The sequence below is a fragment of the Corythoichthys intestinalis genome, chromosome 9, assembly GCF_030265065.1.
Source record: "Corythoichthys intestinalis isolate RoL2023-P3 chromosome 9, ASM3026506v1, whole genome shotgun sequence".
NCBI lineage: Eukaryota > Metazoa > Chordata > Actinopteri > Syngnathiformes > Syngnathidae > Corythoichthys > Corythoichthys intestinalis.
Window position 1 is genome coordinate 12584877 of NC_080403.1, and position 19131 is coordinate 12604007.

At 40.3% G+C, this 19131-nt stretch overlaps 2 protein-coding genes across 2 annotated transcripts in view; one reads left to right on the plus strand and one right to left on the minus strand.

Annotated features, from left to right (window-relative positions):
• The window catches only part of cse1l (CSE1 chromosome segregation 1-like (yeast)), a 34056-nt gene extending 22653 nt beyond the window's left edge, over positions 1-11403 (plus strand). The window contains exons 20-25 of the mRNA XM_057846391.1: positions 1350-1447; positions 1536-1621; positions 1746-1827; positions 5911-6057; positions 10669-10900; positions 10980-11403. Coding sequence (XP_057702374.1) covers positions 1350-1447; positions 1536-1621; positions 1746-1827; positions 5911-6057; positions 10669-10900; positions 10980-11069 — 735 coding nt within the window. The 3' untranslated portion in view covers positions 11070-11403. The remainder of the gene's footprint in view (positions 1-1349; positions 1448-1535; positions 1622-1745; positions 1828-5910; positions 6058-10668; positions 10901-10979) is intronic.
• Positions 11404-11509: 106 nt separating this feature from the next.
• On the minus strand, positions 11510-18041 carry LOC130921983 (retinol dehydrogenase 10-A-like). The gene is made up of 6 exons (XM_057846392.1): positions 17913-18041; positions 16678-17055; positions 14398-14496; positions 12172-12317; positions 11939-12070; positions 11510-11836 (listed from the first exon to the last, which is right to left on the minus strand). Exons 1-6 carry the CDS (start codon positions 18039-18041, stop codon positions 11716-11718), a joined length of 1005 nt encoding a protein of 334 aa, XP_057702375.1. The 3' UTR covers positions 11510-11715.
• Positions 18042-19131: the final 1090 nt, after the last annotated feature.

Consider the following 19131-nt stretch of genomic DNA (forward strand, 5'->3'; position numbering starts at 1 on the left):
ATGTTATTTTTCTGTAAGATTTTTATGTCATTGCTTTATGAATCATTAGGTGCTAGAGTTGTTAAGTATGGATAATAATGAAATAATAGTTTTAAGAAAACTGTGCTGTTGGTGGCTCAGTGACCATCTGATGTGGTTTGTTCTCAGATGAACAAGTTGAGGAAGGAAGTTTTGATGCAGAGGTTGAAGGAAGAAAAGAGGCAGACTGACTGAGTCACAGCCAGAAAGTGTTGATGACAGTTTTGATTTCTATTCACTGTTGCCTCCTCCCAATTAAAGTATGTCACAGTCGCAGCCAATTATTATGTGAAGCTGGTTAAAATTGAAGTTATGTTGTTTTAAGGTGTATTAAAGCTAAACACAGCTAAAGCTAAAACACATCGACACGAGACATTGACAACAGTCTGTCTCGCACTAGCCATGTTGAATAAACTCCGTTCTCCTCGTATGTTTACTTCCGTGCGCAAGTCCCTCGTCCTGCCCTCGTCGCTTTGCTAACGGCACGTCTGCCCGTCGCTGATTGGTGCACTCCGCTGTCTGTCTGCCTCTTGTTAAGCTTGTTCGGACAGAATATTAATTAAAAATGAATGAAAACTAAATACTATTGAATATGTCATAATTACCATTTTAAAAATGTAAGTGACGGGTAAAAATAGATTATGACCGGATTTTTATGACACTGTCAGTCAAAATGACAGACAACGAAAAAGTCTAGCGCAACCTCTGGTGTAAGCCTAACCCTAACTTGTTGGCTCAACTGACACTGACATTAGCTAGAACTTTGCGGGCTCGCCACCTGGTCCATCTCGTGCTATGTCTGAATGCAGCAGCTAATGTACCGCTTCAGAGCGCAGAGGTTAATGATCTTATGATTACACTACATTTCCTCCTTTTTCTTGACTGTAAGATGAAATAATTTTACAAACAGTAAACAAAGAGCTTGGTAACTTATTACCTTATTAGCAAACAAGATCTGAAATCCCAAGCACTAAGCTTGGGAAGAGACTGTTAACTTTAAGATTAGACGACACTGGACTCTGGCTGAGCAAAGGCAGAGTGGGTGTTTCATATCTTATTTTCTTTATAACATTATTATTTTAAAATAAACTTGATTATTTAGGACGTATCGTTGTTTAGGCTGTTCTCTTACAAATAAATGGGTCTGATCAGTACAGTTTGTAAATTTCTCCAGCAAAAGTAAACACTCATTACATCATGCCTGCATGTAAAAGGTACACTTGCCTATGTCTTAAAGCGGCGATCCACATATATTCTGGGTCACACCACCCAGTATATTACAGTATGTCTGAATGCACCTATTGATATGTATTAAATTTTTCCCCCTTTAGCCTGGACTGCTTGGTGTTTTTCAAAAGCTAATTGCCTCCAAGGCCAACGACCACCAAGGATTTTACCTGCTCAACAGCATCATCGAGTACATGCCCCCGTAAGTCAGCTCTCATATCAGTTTCTTTTTTTAACTGAGTGGTTGTTGTTGACTGGTCATGACTCTGTTCTTACTCTTGTTTTGTCAGAGAGTCCCTCACCCAGTACACGAAACATATCTTCATTTTGCTCTTCCAGAGACTACAAAGCTCCAAAACCACCAAGTTCATCAAGAGTGAGTACAGTCATTTTGCTTCACCTTTTTAAACCTCCAAAGAGTGAGCCTGTTATTTCAAATACAGCAGTGAGTTTGTCACAGAATGGGCTTTGAACACTTCCTTTTTGTATAACATTCACAGGTTTCTTGGTATTTGTCAACCTCTATTGTGTGAAGTATGGAGCTATTGCACTGCAGGAGATTTTTGACAGCATCCAACCAAAGTAAGTGTAATTTGTATATGTCACCATTGATCGGACTCTGTTGCGCTGCATTTGGAACTTGACTACTTGTTTTGCAAACGACAATGTTATTAATGGGTTCGCGTCCCAGCCTGGTCAGAGGTGGGAGCGGAACGCGGGGTGGCGCTGACACTCGTGTTACATTATGTTGCCCTTTGCCAAGGCGCAATTCTCTTCAAACATAAGACCAGTTACTGTAAGGTGGCAGCATTCACTGTATATTAATGATAATGGAAACCTTATTAGTAATTCATCATTAGTAAAATGTTTTGTGGAGGTCACATTCCCTAAATTTCGAACAACTCGTAAAAGGTTTTGTGTGTCTGTACAGTCTGAGTTTACAACATAAACGGTGTAAAAATGTTCCGATTTAAATTGTGCTATAAACTTTTGATTTGATCACAATATGTTCAGGGAGGGACTAAAATGTACATCAGTGTTCTATGTTAATGCTAACTCTATTTTCGTAGTCATCTTACCATTGCTGTATTTGTCAATTACCATTACTGGTCAATCAATGAATGAATATGCCATAGACTTCATAATATAGTGACATGACACTGGGTGCAGGGCCGATCAGTAGGGGGCCTATTTAAAAAAAAAAAAACAACAACTTCAAATTCAAATATTTTTTAAAAACCAAAGCTGCTACCGACCTAAAACCAAAACAGGCACATACCTTAGCCATATACAGGTATGTGTCTCCATGAGCAGCGGCATCAAAAAATTCAAAGTCGTTCCCTTACGATTATTTTTTATATAAGTATAACAGACCTTAAAATGGCTATAAAATTCTCAGATTTTACACTAGATGCACAAAAATCACCAAATTCAGAGATAATCACCTATATTTTCAGGATCAATAGCAATATTTACCATATCATATAAGTTTTTGCTCAAAATAGCAACTTAATTTGTTTTTTATTTACTGCAAGTTTTCAACAGCTAATAAATCACTCAATTTTCACATCAGAAACTTAATTCTTGAGGGGATACATGCAGAATGAATTATAAATTATTTATAAATAGATTATTAATAAATTCTTTTTACAATCACAACTTATTATAGAATAGCCCTTTATTGTCATTATACAGCTGTACAATGAAAATGTGGCGCATCTCCGTTAACAGTGTAGGAAAAGTTAAAATCTCAAAAGTGACTAACAGTATAAAGTATGAAATCTAAATGAACATAAATATAAAATGCATATATGTACTATAATTCAGGCAGTGTGAATAATCGATGCGGTGTTACCAAGATGTGAGCCTCGTCTTTCAACAATCACATCGCCTGTTTCTACGCCTTGCGTTTTCTGGTCAGCTTCCTTAACTTCTACAAGTCCCTGTTCCTCGCCATCTCCTTTCTGCCCTCCTCGACTCTGCTCCTTTTCCTGCCGGCTGGCCACTCCAAGGCCTTGTTTTTCACTTCTGAAGTCATATCCTTGGAGAATTTCGCACCAAAACAGTTGAAGTGGGACCGCCAGGAAGTCCAGCAGGTGCTCTTGTGCTTCCTACACATTAGCGAGTCCCACAGTGACATTCCGAAGGCGCCATGAGGCCGCATGAGGACCACCCGGCCCATCTCCAGCTCTCCCGTGTCCTCTGGAACAGTTCCAGGATAGTGTCCCTCCTTGCCCGTGGTTATGGCGAGGAGCCTCAGCCCAGTGATCGTGTTGGGGTTGACGACCGCAATGATAAGCCCGATAAGCTCTGCTTCTCGATCGAAGAGCACGCCAGCACCTTCAGGGTCAACTTGTAGCCGACCTTGACATACTTGTAGTTCTCCCTCCTGGACAGCACCTTCCGGCTTGAGAATCGGGCCGTCCTCATCCTCTCAGGCTCCTAAAAAACATGTTTGTTTTAGAAAGATAGGTGTTTTGAATCATCTTTTTAATAAAGTCAATAATGCTGGCCACTTACTTCAGCCCCAGGACACCTGGGCATCACCATACAGCCGTTGTTGTGAAAAAGCGGCTGTAGATGTTCGTCCAAAGGTGCACAGGGTCAAAGTAGACTAAGATCTGCTTGTTGCCGTCGGCGTAGGGGTTGGTGTAGGACCAGCTTTTGCCTTTAAGGACCAGAATTAGTGGCGACTGATCAGGGTCCCCAAGGTTGTCTGCTCCTGGACGGCTGCCTTGTGGGACGGGTCTTGCAGCACACAACCCAACACCTGGCATGGAGGGTCTTAAGGATAGGGGATACCCACGACTTGAACTGTATCTATTCATCTTTGTTGCTTCATTTCTAATTGTGTATCATATTGCCTCTGTAAAGCCCTTTGAGACCTCTGTTGTGATTGAGGGCTATACAAATAAAATTGAATTGAATTGAATTGAATTGAACACCTCTTCCCCATGGTGTTTCACTGAAAGTTATTAGATTGAGATGTTACACAAAATAAAGCACAAAACAATAACACAACAACAAAACAATTCATTATGGATATGAATGTAAAACTGTCTTGATTCTAGGTTAAAAGCAAAAAAAAAAAGTGCAGGTAGCACTTATTTTACGTAGATATGTCGAAGTACAATGCTAGTCTGTTAGTGAATGAGGCTAGCGGCCACCTGACGTAAACAGCTTTTCCGTTAAAATTTTTTTGTGAATAAATGCTTAAATCCCCTAATATATGGGTGTGAAACAGTCTCAAATCTTGGTTAAAAGCAAAAAAAAACCGTGCAGTTAACGTATATTTTACGCTAAATAAATGAATATGGCTAACTATGATGCTAATGCAGTAACGGCTAATTTCTCCCATTGTTTTTTTCCAAACGTTTAAGAATGCATGCATGGTACGAAAAATATAATTACCTTGAATCCTCGAACAAGTCACTCCTGAGACAATCCTTCCTGTTTGTATGCGGTACAGCTTTCTTACTTTTTCACAAATCCGGCTTAGGCTCGCTAGATGTGCTGTCTGTGACTGACTCCTACTATATTAGGCGGCCTACTATATGACGCCCTGGGGCCCTCCCGCCGGTGGGACATGCCCGGAACACCTTTCCGGGGAGGCGTCCAGGAGGCATCCGAACCAGATGCCCGAGCCACCTCAGCTGGCTCCTCTCCACGCGGTTGAGTAGCGGCTCGACACCGGATCCCTCCTGGATGACCGGGCTTCTCACTCTGTCTCTAAGGGAGAGCCCGGACACCCTGCGGAGGAAACTAATTTCAGCCGCTTGTATCCAGGATTTTGTTCTTTCGGTCACGACCCACAGCTCGTGACCATAGGTGAGGGTAGGAACATGGATCGACTGGTAAATCGAGAGCTTAGCCTTTCGGCTAAGCTCCTTCTTCACCACTACGGACTGGTGCAGATTCCGCTTTACTGCAGACGCTGCCCCGATCCGCCTGTCGATCTCCCGCTCCCGTCTACCCTCACTTGTGAACAAGACCACAAGATACTTGAACTCCTCGACTTGGGGCAGGATCTCATCCCTGACCTGGAGAGGGAGGGCACTCCACACTTTTCCGACTGAGGACCATGGTCTCTGATTTGGTAGTGCTGATCTTCATCCCAACCACTTCACACTCAGCTGCGAACCGCTCCAGTGAGAGTTGGAGGTCACGGCTTGATGAAGTCAACAGCACCATATTATCTGCAAAAAGCAGAGATTCAATGCTGAGCTCACCAAACCAGACCCCCTCAACGCTTCAGCTGCGCTTAGAAATTCTGTCTATAAAAATTATGAACAGAATCGGTGACAAAGGGCAGCCTTGGCGGAGTCCACCCTCACCGGGAAGGAATTCGACTTGCTGTCGACAATGCATGGTGCTATTTAATATAACTAATTACCTTGAATCCTCGACCAAATCACTCTTGAGGGAAAAAAATGAATGAACTGTATTCCATTCAAAATACAAATACTGTATACCATATGTATTTTCATTAAGCAAATGTGACATACGCTTTTCAAATTTTTCAAAATGCATATTTTCCTGCCTCTGTCATCTTATGATTTTTATGTAATTAATGCCAACCTAGGTGTGGCATTTTACTCTTTCAACTGTTTAATTTCAATGTAACCGCCCCCCCCCCCCCCCCCCCCCCCCCCCTTTTCTCTATAGAATGTTCGGGATGGTGTTGGAGAAAATCATTATTCCAGAGGTTCAAAAAGTGTCTGGATCAGTTGAGAAAAAGATCTGCGCTGTTGGCATTACAAAGATTCTCACTGAATGCCCTGCCATGATGGACACCGAATATACTAAGCTCTGGTACGTAAATTACTCCAACACTTTATTTCGTTCAAAGAGCATGGCTGGATGGTACTTACTTGGTCTGGTCATAATTGTAGGGTTGCCGCAGTTCCTTGAAAAGTCGTAAAGGACATTGAATTCATTATTTTTAAAAAATGTAAGGTTAAACTTAATCTGTATTTAACCCCTTGACGCCAAAATTATAAAAATATTTAAATTAAGATTTCAAAATCTTTTATGGGGCTTTGCTTTCAAGTAGCCGCTAAAGCAAATTGAGAAAGTTAATTAAAATACCATTTTGAAACTTTCATAAATAATAATAGTTATATTTATGTTACAAATTGGTGACAACGGGCATTTACCGGTATTTTTAAAAAAAAAAAAAAAAAAAAAAAAAAAAAAAAACATTGAGGCTTTGATCTTGAATGTGACTATTGCCCACCAATAGACCCTACTCACCAACGTCACAGAATGACGTGTCGCTGTATCCTGGCCGCCATATTGTCCGTCTCTGTTTAGTCCTATTCTCAAAGGTTTCAATTAGTCGTTCAGTTTATAGAGCAATTCATGGAAGCCCCGGTGCTTTAAGACGCTGTAAACTCATTGGATGCGTTGCATAAAAGGCGGTATGTGGAAAAGCTTCAGTCTATCCATTCGCCAGATCCATATTTGATGCCTAAATCGATATTTTTCGACCCGCTGTCTTCGCCCTCTCTGCCTGACATCTGCTACCCTGATATCTACAACTATCTTGTTCACACAAAATCAGCCTATTCTCACGAAAGTTTGAAAAACTTTAAGAGCAGCACTCTAAGCAACATTACCCCATGTGACCCTTTACTTCCAATTTTCTAAAATGGCGACAATCAATAAAAAATGTTTAGAAAAGTTGACTGCGATGGCCGACGCTTCAAGGATAGGTGGATATTGGACTATTTCTTCAATAAAACACGCAACAACTGTCTGCCTCATTTGCAAAGAGACAGTCGCTGTTTTCAGAGTTCGATGTGACGCGATAATATTACCGAACAAGACACGCTGACATGTACGACATTACAGGGAAGATACGCAGCGAGAAATTATAGCAACTTGAAGCTAGTTTAATTTCACAGCAGCAGTATTTCGCAAGAGCCCGAGTGTCGAAAGAGAACGCCACAAAGACGAGATTGTTGAAATTATGAATTAAAAAAATAATAAAGCAAATGTGACACACAGAAGGGCTTGCTAAAATGTGTTTAAATATATTGTTCTATGTAAATCAGCCAAGGTAGTCCCCCGCATTTTTACCACACCAAATCTGGCCCCCTTTGCAAAAGGTTTGGACACACCTATTTAACTGATGATCCGTAGACGAGGCCAGCTTCTTTCACTTGGTACCAGCTAAATATTATTCAAAATGTAATGATGGTGGAAGAAATAAGCATTTTGAATTTGAAACTGTATGTTGTCAGCGATTAGCCTCGCAATGATCTTAATTGTGGTTGTCAGCCCAAAACCCTCTACATATATATTAAATGCATCTTACCAGATATAAAATGACTACTACATAATCTGTGGTAATCGTTTGGAGCCCAGTTTTCTCGTCGAATTGCAGCAGTCCATCTCGCTCTCCTCTCTGGGTCTCTCGGAATACGGTAGAACTTCAAGTCTCTCGGTCTATCTTCTCTGTTATTGCAACCAACCGCCACACACGCCTTCACCATTTTGATTATTAATGTTAACGAGCAGAAAAACACGCCATAATAGGAGGAATTTACGTAGCGGTAATGCGTCAAAACGACGAGTAGGCGGACAATATGGTGCGGAGGCGTGGTTGTGACATCATGTGAGTAGGGTCTATAGGCATCAAGTGGTTAAAATGTCTTAAATCCAATATTCAAAAGTCTCAAAAATTTGAGCGCAAGTACGGTAAGTTATTTGCTTGGTTTTAAAACTCATCTATGATTTCTGGCAACGATTTGGTGCCAATCTTGATGGTTCTTGCCAGAACTGATTCAAGTGCATCTACAAAGTGGCACTGTTAAACATCGAAATTCAGCATTATCCTTGACTTGTCAGTTCTTTTGCAAACTGTTTTGGTATGAATAAAACACTAATAAGTGATCTGAACTTCCTAATTTGTGTTGTTGGCGTGGCTCCACTTCCAAGTGTATTATGCGGTTCACTATTAGCAATGACTGGACCATACTACATGAAAGTGACGTGCGGTGAGGTTCATGGTTGGTGAGGCAATGACTCCTTTAGTGTCAGATTTCCAAATATATAAACCAAAAAGGGTAGCTTATTCATTTGGCTACTGGTTATTTCATATCTCATCAGAATTCTTCAGAAAACACGTACACACGGTACATATTATCGATACGTAAAAGTAAGAAAATAACATGCATTTGCTCTACACCCTCAATGTGTTGGCCGTCGCAATTCTATAATTCATGCAACATAAATGAGAGTAAAGAGTGGTGTACAAAACCACAGAATTCAATTCTTACCTTTAGTGAAATATTCAGTTGTTTTTAAAACTTTTAATTCTGATACTTTAATCAATTTATTACAGATTGCTAAACAAAAAGTGTGAAAAGAAAAACAAAGAATATTTTATTTAAGGCCAAAATTTAGTTTTTAAATATTGTATTTTTCTTAGTCTAAGCTCTTTTTATAAGATTGAAATAAACTTTGTGGTCTTGCGCCTGTCCTTCATCACAAAAACCGCTGTTACTTTGGAAGGGCATAGGTTTGGTCTCAACATTCGTAGGGACGATATAACAGCATAACCTGCATGTAGGTACACTTTTTGCTGGGGACGGGACATTAATAAGACCAAACAGATTGGATGAAGGGGGCAAAGGGCCACATTTCTCATGTATATGAACCTAATTAATTAATAGGCAAAATGATCAATGCAAAATAAATCCTTATCTACTGATAATAACTTTTACGTGCAATGGTTCAGATTATACACTGTTCGATTCAAACCTTTGTTTTCAAAAAATACTAAAGAAACATTTTGAAAACTTCCTGAATAAATGTCTGGTTTTTATTAGCAAACATAAACATAATGAAAATAATTCACTTAATAATGGTAGGGTCAATTCTATCCTTACAACATATGGAACTATTGAAAGATCTAAATTCTCTATATAACTGAACATTATATCATGCAAAAAAGGTAAGGTTGCTTAAAAGTTGGTGGGGAAAATTTTAGCATCCTGAAAAGTTGGTAGTGTTATGTCCCTATCGTCCCTATGCAAACCTATGCCCTTTTTTGTAAAAGTCCTCCGAATTTTCCTTTACTTTAAAAAATCTCTCCGCCTCAATGGAGAGGATTGCTTCAATTAGATCGTTCTGTGTTCTATTTGACAAGCCAGAAAACACAGTGGATGTGTCCAAATGTCTAGCTAACCTTTCATCTTTCTCAGCAAAACCATGTAATCGTTCTACATATATGCCACGTTTAGAAGAGCTTACACGCTCATCGTTACCACGAAATGTAAACTCCTGTTTAGCTAGGATGCAGGTTGCATTAATGAGGTCTTTCAAACTCTTTCGGTTTTCCTTTACCTTTGCCTTGTGGATGCTACCGTTGAGCTTCCGCTGTTCGTCAAAGCCAAATCGATCTTTGAGCTTCCAAAAGTTTTTAAAGCAATCAGGCTTTGAATGTGAGTGGTCGAGCTCTCATGTTTGCTGAGGCTTCGTGGTAGTTTTTTTAATGTCACAATATCTCGTGTTAGTCCAGACATTGGCACAAGTTGAGAAGAAAAGGCAGGGAAAGCAGCAAAGGCGATTTTTCGAAGGACAGCCCCATAGCCAGTCTTTTCGGGTGTACCAGTCCGTTTGAAAAGCGCGAGTTATCTTCTGTCCCGTAGTTTGAAGCAAACCTTTTAGCTCCGGTGTTGTGTTAATCGCGTCCACTTTTGACGGAAAGTCCAGTTTCACGTACGCCCCCGTTTCAGTGCGGCAGAGTACTATCTGCCGCAACCTGTGCCTTTTCACTGCGGTGTTATTTCCCATCAGCAAAACTAAATATGTCGCTAACAAACATTAAACTTTAAGGGTTAAAAGACATTAGCCAGACTGTGGAAAATCAGGTCAAACAAACGTATCTGGAAACATTATAATTGCGACATGCAGATGTACGGCAACCAGCACGCTCCGATTCCATGTGTCAACCCAGTTTGTTATGGATTGCGCATTAACAAGTGAGGCTTTACTCGTTGCTGCCGCACCTCTCGTTTCATTTCTTTATTTGAACAGGAAATAGGCAGATTCAGCGATTTCGACTGTAAAAAATGTTTGAAATGAGTCATACATAAAGAGCAATGGACAAATATTAAGATAAATTTGATGCTATAATTATTTTTTTGTCATGATGACAGGTGAGGCTCTGCCTCCCCTGCCTCCCCTGACCGCACGTCACTGCTGATGCCCCACTGTGTTTTTTCTTTTCAATGTCTGATTTGTTAAGTTGGTCCTAAATTTAATTACAAATGGCATTAAAAATGCCATGAATTTAAACTTGCTTTGACCTGTAGGAGCCTTGCATTGGATACGGTTTGCAAAGATGCAGGCTTCCAAATTTGAAATTCCTTAAATGTATATGTCATAATTTGAGTACCGTATGTGCTTGGTCAGGACGCCACTACTCCAAGCCCTTATTGGTCTCTTTGAGCTGCCCGAAGACGACAGCATCCCGGATGACGAGCATTTTATTGACATTGAAGACACACCAGGCTATCAGACTGCTTTCTCACAGCTGGCCTTTGCTGGAAAGAAGGAGCATGACCCCATTGGAGATGCTGTCGGCAATCCTAGAATATTGTTGGCTCATTCGCTCCACAAGCTTTCTACTGCCTGTCCTGGAAGGGTATGTTTTAAGAGCGTGTGCTAAACATTTTGATCTGGGTGTCTGAAATTGAGTTGTTGTTTTTTTTGTGTGTGTGTAGGTTCCATCAATGCTGAGTAGCAATCTGAACGCTGATGCCCTTCGTTTTCTCCAGGCTTATTTACAGGGAGCCAATGTACAGCTGGTCTGAATGAATGACAATGTGGTTCGATTCAAAAGGACACAATGGAATTCTCCCAGGGGTACATTGTGGGATTATTAGTTTTTAAATATTTTAAAGACCATGACCAAACGCTAGCCTAACACATACAGTATTGGTTTGTGAGCTCTTGCGTTTGTTGTGAGCCAAATGTTGGAAAAGAAAATGAGCAAGACGACATCACTTGTTCCTACAGCAGTCCTAGAAAAAGGTGAACATCTAATTTAGATTTTGTATGTTTGGATTTTGTGTTGCATGTTTCCTGTAGCTTAGTTCTGGTTTGTTTTGACAGTCTTTCATGTGAATAAAAAGAGGCACTTGTATAGATTGGTTATGGCCTCTGCATCATTTTGGTTCCTACTTTGGTTCTGTGCTGTCTCTTCTAATGTTTTTTTAACATCATTTTATTTTGGACTGCACCAAGTTCAGGAATAAGATACCTTCATTCTGAGGTTTTATTGACAAAAATGTTTGAAATCTTGGCCAAAAATAGACCACTGGATCAGTTGTTTGTTTGTTAGTTAGGTTTTTTTTCCCCATGTCCTGAGATTTTAATGTAGAAATAGTTCCCACTAAAATATAGTAATCATTCTATCTCAACCAAAAATATACTTTATATAAATACTGAAGACACATTTCAGTAAGATTTAATATGGCCATTAGATGTCCTCTGTTCAACATTCTTGATGAAGGGTAGCATGCATTTGTCTCCTCCCATGAAGCGATAAGTTGCAACATTTGCATCCCATGGTAGTAAACTAGAGAGGAAAGAGTACATCATAAGTCTCCGCCTTGGCCTAAACATGTCAATACACTTGTCAGCTATTTAGGAGGCCAGATGAAAAGTGAGCTGCACTTACGCTCGAGTCACAAATGGGATGTACATAAGTCGAGGGATGCAGATCATTTGCTGTTCAGCTAAAATGGCTGTCATGGACTGCTGAACTGTGTACAGAGGCTCCAATGGTGGGATGAGACTTCGGAGCTCCTTCCTGAAAAATGATTCTTTTGAGAAATGGAGTAGCTCACGTTTTCTGAGCAAATAAAATCATGTCAGCTACAGAATAGAATGATGTACTATATAGAAGGTCACCTTATCTCGCAGCCGGAAAACATCCCAGTGTCCACAATGTATGGGCAAACTAGAGTGGTTTTTATGCCATCCATTTCCTCTGCTAAGAGCTCATGGGTCAGTGATTCGTGGAAGCCAACTGCCCCAAATTTACTGGCACAGTAATCCTGCACGAAAGGGGATAGATACAATGTTTAAATTGAGAACAATGGTGGGACGCCATCTATTAAGCTGTACAGATATACAGTGGTATGAAAAAGTATTTGAACACTTTGGAATTTCTCACATGTCTGCATAAAATCACCATCCAATGTGACGTGATCTTTGTCAAAATCACACCAGTGTCTACTTTAACTCAAACCACCCAAACATTTATAGGTTTTCATATTTTAATGAGACTATCATGCAAACAATGACATAAAGGGAAAAGGAGTGAACCCTCTGCCTAAGGAGACTTAAAGAGCAATTGAAACCAATTTTTACCAAACAATTTAAGTTGGGTGTGCCCGCCCCCATCACTGATGAGTGGTTTAAAGCTGCCCTGCCCACTTTAAAACACACCTGGTAAAAAATGTCATGATGAGAAGCATTGTCTGATGTGCTTCATGGCTCGGTCAAAAGAGCTGTCTGAAGACCTGCGATCAAGGATTGTTTATTTGTATAAAGCTGGGAAAGGATACAAAACCATCTCTAAAAGTCTGGATGTTCATCAATCGACAGAGAAGTTTACAAATGGAGAGAATTTGGTACTGTTGCTTCGCTCCCATGGAGTGGCCGTCCACCAAAATTGACGCCAAGAGTTCATCGCAGAATACTCAGAGAGGTAAAAAAGAACCCTAGAGCACAGGTGTCAAACCGATTCCAGAAAGGGCCTAGTGAGTGCTGGATTTTGTTCCAACCGATATCGCGCAGAGAGTTTAACCAATGAACTTCCTGCTGAAACAAGCAGCACCTGACAAAGTTTAACTGATTACACATGTAAAAGATCTAATTGGTGAAAAGGTGTCCTCGTCATTGGTTGGAAAGCAAACCTGCACCCACTTGGCCCATTCTAGAATCGGTTTGCCCTAGAGTGTCTGCTAAAGACTTACAGAAATCTATGTCACCGTTCAATATCTCTATGCACACATCATGCATATGTAAAACTATTGCTATGAACTGTGTTCATGGGAGGACTCCACGGAGTAGGCCGCTGGTGTCTTAAAAAAAAAAAAAAAAAAGTTGCTCGTTTAATGTTCGCAAAAAGGCATTTGGACACTCCACAGAAGTTTTGACATATTTCGTGGACTGATGAAACCAAAGTTGAATTGTTTGGGAGTAACACACAATGTCATGTGTGGAGGAAAAATGGAACAGCTCACCAACATCAACACCTCATCCACACCGTGAAGGATGATGGAGGGAGCATCATGATTTGGGATTGTTTTGCTTCCTCTGAGCATGGACAACTTGCAATCATTAATGGAAGAATGAATTCAAAAGTTTAAAAACCTGAGGCCGTCTCTGACAGTTGAAGCTAAAAAGAGGATGGATGGTGCAACAAGAATGATCCAAAGCACGGAAGTAAATCAACTTAAGAATGGTTTCAGAAGAACAAAATACACGTTCTGGAGTGGCTAAGTCAAAGTCCAGACTTGAACCCCATTAAGATGCTGTGGCATGACCTAAAGACAGCGATTCATGCCAGACATCCCAGGAATCTGACTGAACTACAAAGGTTTTGTAGAGAAGATTGGGCCAAGATTAGTCCTGATCGATGCGCCAGACTGATCTGCAGCTACAGGAAGCGTCTGGTTGAAGTTGTTGCTGCCAAAGGGGGGGGCACAAAATATTAAATATAATGGTTCACTTACTTATTTTTCCCCTTCTGTCATTGTTTGCATATTATCCTCATTAAAATATGGAAAACTAAATGTTTGGGTGGTTTTAGTTATAGCACTGTTTTTCCATCTGTGTGATTTTGAAAAAGATCAGATCACATTTGATATTTCATGCAGAAATGTGAAAAATTCCAAAAGGTTCAGATACTTTTTCATGCCACTGTAGATGCATTTTGTTTTTTCCTTTCTAAAAATTGTACAATAGTTGCAAAGTTTGACACTCATTTACTTTTTGAACGTTTCATTCAGTGATTGTCATGATCTGCTCGAATTAGCCTGTATAAATGTGGTAACTGCACCCATAATGAATCTCTATTACATATTAAGACAACTTTTCTAAAGTAAAGTGTATTGAATTGAATCTTACCTCCACACATGCGGTGCTGAAGAGGCCAAGGGCACTAGCAACAGTTATGATGTGACCGTGATTCTTTGCCTTCATCTGTGGCAGGAAGGCCTTGGTCATCTAAATTTAGAAAGAAATTAGTCTTGGAATGTTTTCTTCACTTTGGAAGTAGTACATTGCTCTTCCTACATGCTGGTGTACCAAATGTTCTGACCTCCAAATCCACTATCAGAATATGTTGCGCTGTTATAATGAGCTTTCATATTTTAGCACAAGACCGGGGCTGTAAGAGGATCAACATTCGCATCACATGCTTTAACTGGTTGTTGTAATGGGTATGAGAACTGTACAGCAGTGATGGCAAAACTACATTTCCCTAAAACCCAAGTCTTCCCACACTTGCTGTATTGGAAGTTCAGTGCCTATATACATCAACTATGAAGGCCCCATGGACATGTGGACGTGATGGAGCGACTTTCTTCACACTCCAGTGCACAAATTCCAACTGAATAGATGTTGCATAACTTGTGTCAGGCGAGTAGATGGTGCATGTGGTTCCCCCCCATCTATGTGGTACAAATGCACATGAAAGAATGCTTTTAGATACTATTTAGCATCCCTCTCTAGGAATGATGGTGTCTATTATATTATTAAACAAACTGTAATTACTTTGGTACAGTGTGATATAATTTCTGATATTCAATACTCTAAAGTGTATCATGATTGGATTCAAATGGATTCGATTCAAGGGCCTTCAATTGATTTAACGCAACATTATTATTTAGCTCGGGTGTCCAATTGTTTTTTCTGTTTAAAGGACACCAGAGGATCAGAATCTTGTAAAAAAATAAAAAAAAAAAGATCGAGATGCTTAGAATGTATTTATTTTGAAGTATTAACTCATTAGCTGCCATTGATGGCTAGAGACGTCCAATTTGACTGAGGTACGTAACGATCAAATTATGTAAACTACAAAAAAAATCATAACCGAGATAGTTCAATTTATCACATTGTTTATATACTGTAATGTTCGCACTATAAGGCGCACCTGACTAAGCCGCCACCCACTAAATTTGGCACAAAAACGGCATTTGTTCAAAGATAAGACTCACTGGACTATAAACCGTAGCTGTCTTCACTGTATTATAGGATATTGACACCAAAAGATTTTAACAGCAGCATCATACGACTCTCATAACACCAAATGAACCACCATGAAGCTTTGAACCAATTGGCTGCGAAGCTTCATTTGGCCATTACTGCTCCCTTGGGGGAGGGCAGTCAACCTCTGCTGCCACCTGCTGTCAACACTTGTGCGGCATGTAGCGCTAAAGATGTAAATAACAATCAAAATTCAAGTTCTGTGCTACTTATTTCTTCAGTTACTGTTCCAGTTGTTTCATTAATTGATAGTTATGGTATTTGGTAACACTTTATTTGACAGTGGTGCCATAAAACTGTCATTAGACAATCATAATTATGACATAACGCTGTCATGAGCATTAATGAATGCTTATAACAGATGTCATTTAGTGTCATCCAGCAAATTCTCACTTGAATGGATGTTAAAGATCCAAGATGGACATAAATGGAGTTGGTGACATAATTTGACGGGTGACACTTAATGACATCTGTCATAAGCATTCTGAAATGCCGGTAATAGTGTAATGTCAAAATTATGAAGGTCTTATGACAGTCTTATGATGCCGCTGTCAAATAAAGTGTTACCTTTTGACCCAAAAAAAAACAAATAAGCCACACTGGACTATAAGCTGAAGAAAAAAAGTGGCGGCTTATAGTCCGAAAATTATGGTGTGTGTGTATATACATATATATAATTCTACACATTTTGCTACATTTAAACATGTCAGGTTTTCACCCCTGAGTTTAATGGACAGGCACGGTTTAAGTGACTAGTTTCATCTAGTGTTAAACCTGAGAAGTGTAAACTGAATTTAAGCTTATTGTGCGGCCCATTTTTTAGTGAAATTTTTATCATTTGCTGCGGGCCAATAAAACTGGGCAGTGGAACGCATTTGGCCCCTGGGCCGTAGTTTGGAAATATTCAAACAATCAGTCACATGGCAGTTTGGATGTTTTTTGGACAATTTTCCTGCTGAAATTTGCTGACATTTGAGCGAAACGGCATATATAAACGCTGAGGATATTTATCGGTTTTGCATTTTAATCGATTTTGTGTAGCTCAATATATCCATCCAGATCGATGACATAGATACATCTCTGGTCAGTATTTGGCAAGTTTTACTTGTAAACACTACTATCAAACTGTTTGCGTCTCACCCAGAATAAAGCATGGCAGTTAACGAGCAGGGTGCGTTCCAAAAGCTCATCGGGACACTCCAGCAATCTCCTCCCGGCCACCACGCCCGCGTTGTTAACCAGCATGGACACGTCCCCGACCTCAGTCCTCACCCGCCCCGCCGCCTCGTAAATGCTCTCCCGGCGGGAAAGGTCGACCGTGTAGGCGTGCACTTTGACGCCGAGCTCCCGAGCCAGCTGGGCGGTGCGCTCGTTGGCGGGTGTGTTGCAGTCCCACAGCACCAGGTGCGCGCCCTCCTTGGCGAACTCCAGGGCGAAGAGGCGGCCCAGGGCGCCCCCGGCCCCCGTGATTAGGCACACCTCCCCATCGATGCTCTTCAACCTCGGCCGCAGGAAAGTCTGGACGACAGCGGCCAGGATAGCGTAGGTCAGGTCGATGAGCATCAGTAGCAGATCCACGAGAATGATCATGGTGCTGCCGCCAAGGAGAATTTTGTCGTGCGCTCCGGACTGGATGAACATTTTATATAACCGGATTAGGATTTAGAGTTGACGCTTGGCGGCACCAACAGAACAGGCTTTTTTTTGTCTGATGTCAGAAAGTGAGTGACAAACCAAACCCGTGAGAGTTCATAACGCTACTCATGCGGGGATTTATTATCGTTAGACACAGTAAAACCACAATCATTATTTATTACCTTTAGATATTTATGCCCGTTACTATTCTTATTTGTTTATTATTCATTTATTTATTTTACAATTATTTAAAACATTAGTTTATTTTTGTCGGTTGCAGTGTCACAAAACACAGCATTGCATAGGCAAGGCAAATTTATGTTTATACAGCACAATTCAACACAAGTGCCTTACATCACATGAAGATAATAAAAATCACATTAAAATCAATTGAACGTAAAAACATAGACAATCGAAATAATAAAATCATACATAAAAATCACATTTAATCACGAATAAAAAAATAGTAATGAACAAATAAGTAAATAAAAATAAAACAAATACTACTACTACTACTAATAATAATAATTGAAATCAGCAATGGAAATAAGCACAAGAGGAATAAATAGGAATAAATAGAGGAGCAAATAGATTAAAATATATAGACAGTTATGGATATGCAGTGCTGAACAAAAGCGTTTTTAGCCCTGATTTAAAGGAGCTAAACGTTTGAGCATACTTCTGACCTTCAGGTAACTTGTTCTAGAAATGAGGAGCATAATAACTAAATGCTGCCTCACCCTGCTTGGTTCTTGTTCTTGGAACATACAGGAGACCGGTTCCAGACGACCTTCGGGGTCTAGATGTTTCATTCTTGCAGTCGGCGTGATGTCACGATGACGTAATCTCGCATAGCAACGTGTCGCCATTTTGAGATGGGGGCAAGCACAGGTAAACATCCATAGACAAACGTCTGAAATTCATATATTTCAGCTGTGTTTTGCGTCTTTTTTTCATAAAAACGTCTTAAACATGACTTATTATTATCATGAGTCACTGCCGACAGACGCGAGGAGGCGATACAAATTAAAGTTAGCGTGTATTGGCCTGCAAATCTGCCCATACAAAGTCGCAGCTGATAGCTGGACAAACAGTCCTAAGGAATTGCCTGCAGTGGAGCTCGGAAACATATACAACTACCTCATAAAGTCACCCAGTAAGTTGACCTTTATCAATTACGTGGAATATGTACTGTGTGGAACTAAGAAAACTGGTAGTATATACGGAATGATTATTTCTGCCGTAACCGGTAATTCGCCTCCAAGCGTTATTTAGCCGTGAACACGTCACGGCAAAATAACCAATTCCCACCAGGCCAATAACATACCGATTGACCGATCAGAGCAGGTCACGGCAAAAGAAAAATAACGCTTTGCGAGTTGTCGGTTCCGGTAATAATAACCACTGCCTAGTCTATTGAATCCTAGCAGCCAATTGGGGCAAAAAAGAAAAAAATCGATTAAAGTTTACTCACCAGTAATAAAATGTCGGCTGCAAACGTAAATGTGCCTGGTCCACGGAACCATCTTCTTTTAGTGTTCCTCGATTGATTGCTTTCTGCCAATTGCTTGTCCTTTTCTTCTCACGAGGAAGAATGAAGAACTTCAAATGCGCCTCCGAACTCTTCTGTGTGTTACAACCCGCAACACGGCAATACTGCAAATAAGACAAAAGTTCAATGCATTTGTACTACAATGCACAACAGAGCAACTGCTTGTGACCCGTGTTTTGCCCCCATTTCAATATGGCGACGCTTTGTTGTGGCTGGTGACGCCATTAATGCCCGGACGTCCGACTGCGAGAATAGGAATCTAACAAATCAATCATGTATTTTGGTCCAAGGCCATTAAGTGTTTTGTAGACGAGAAGTAGTATTTTACTGTCTATCCTTTGACTCACTGGAAGCCAGTGTAACGATTTCAAAACCGGTATAATGTGGCTCAGTTTCCTTGTATTTGT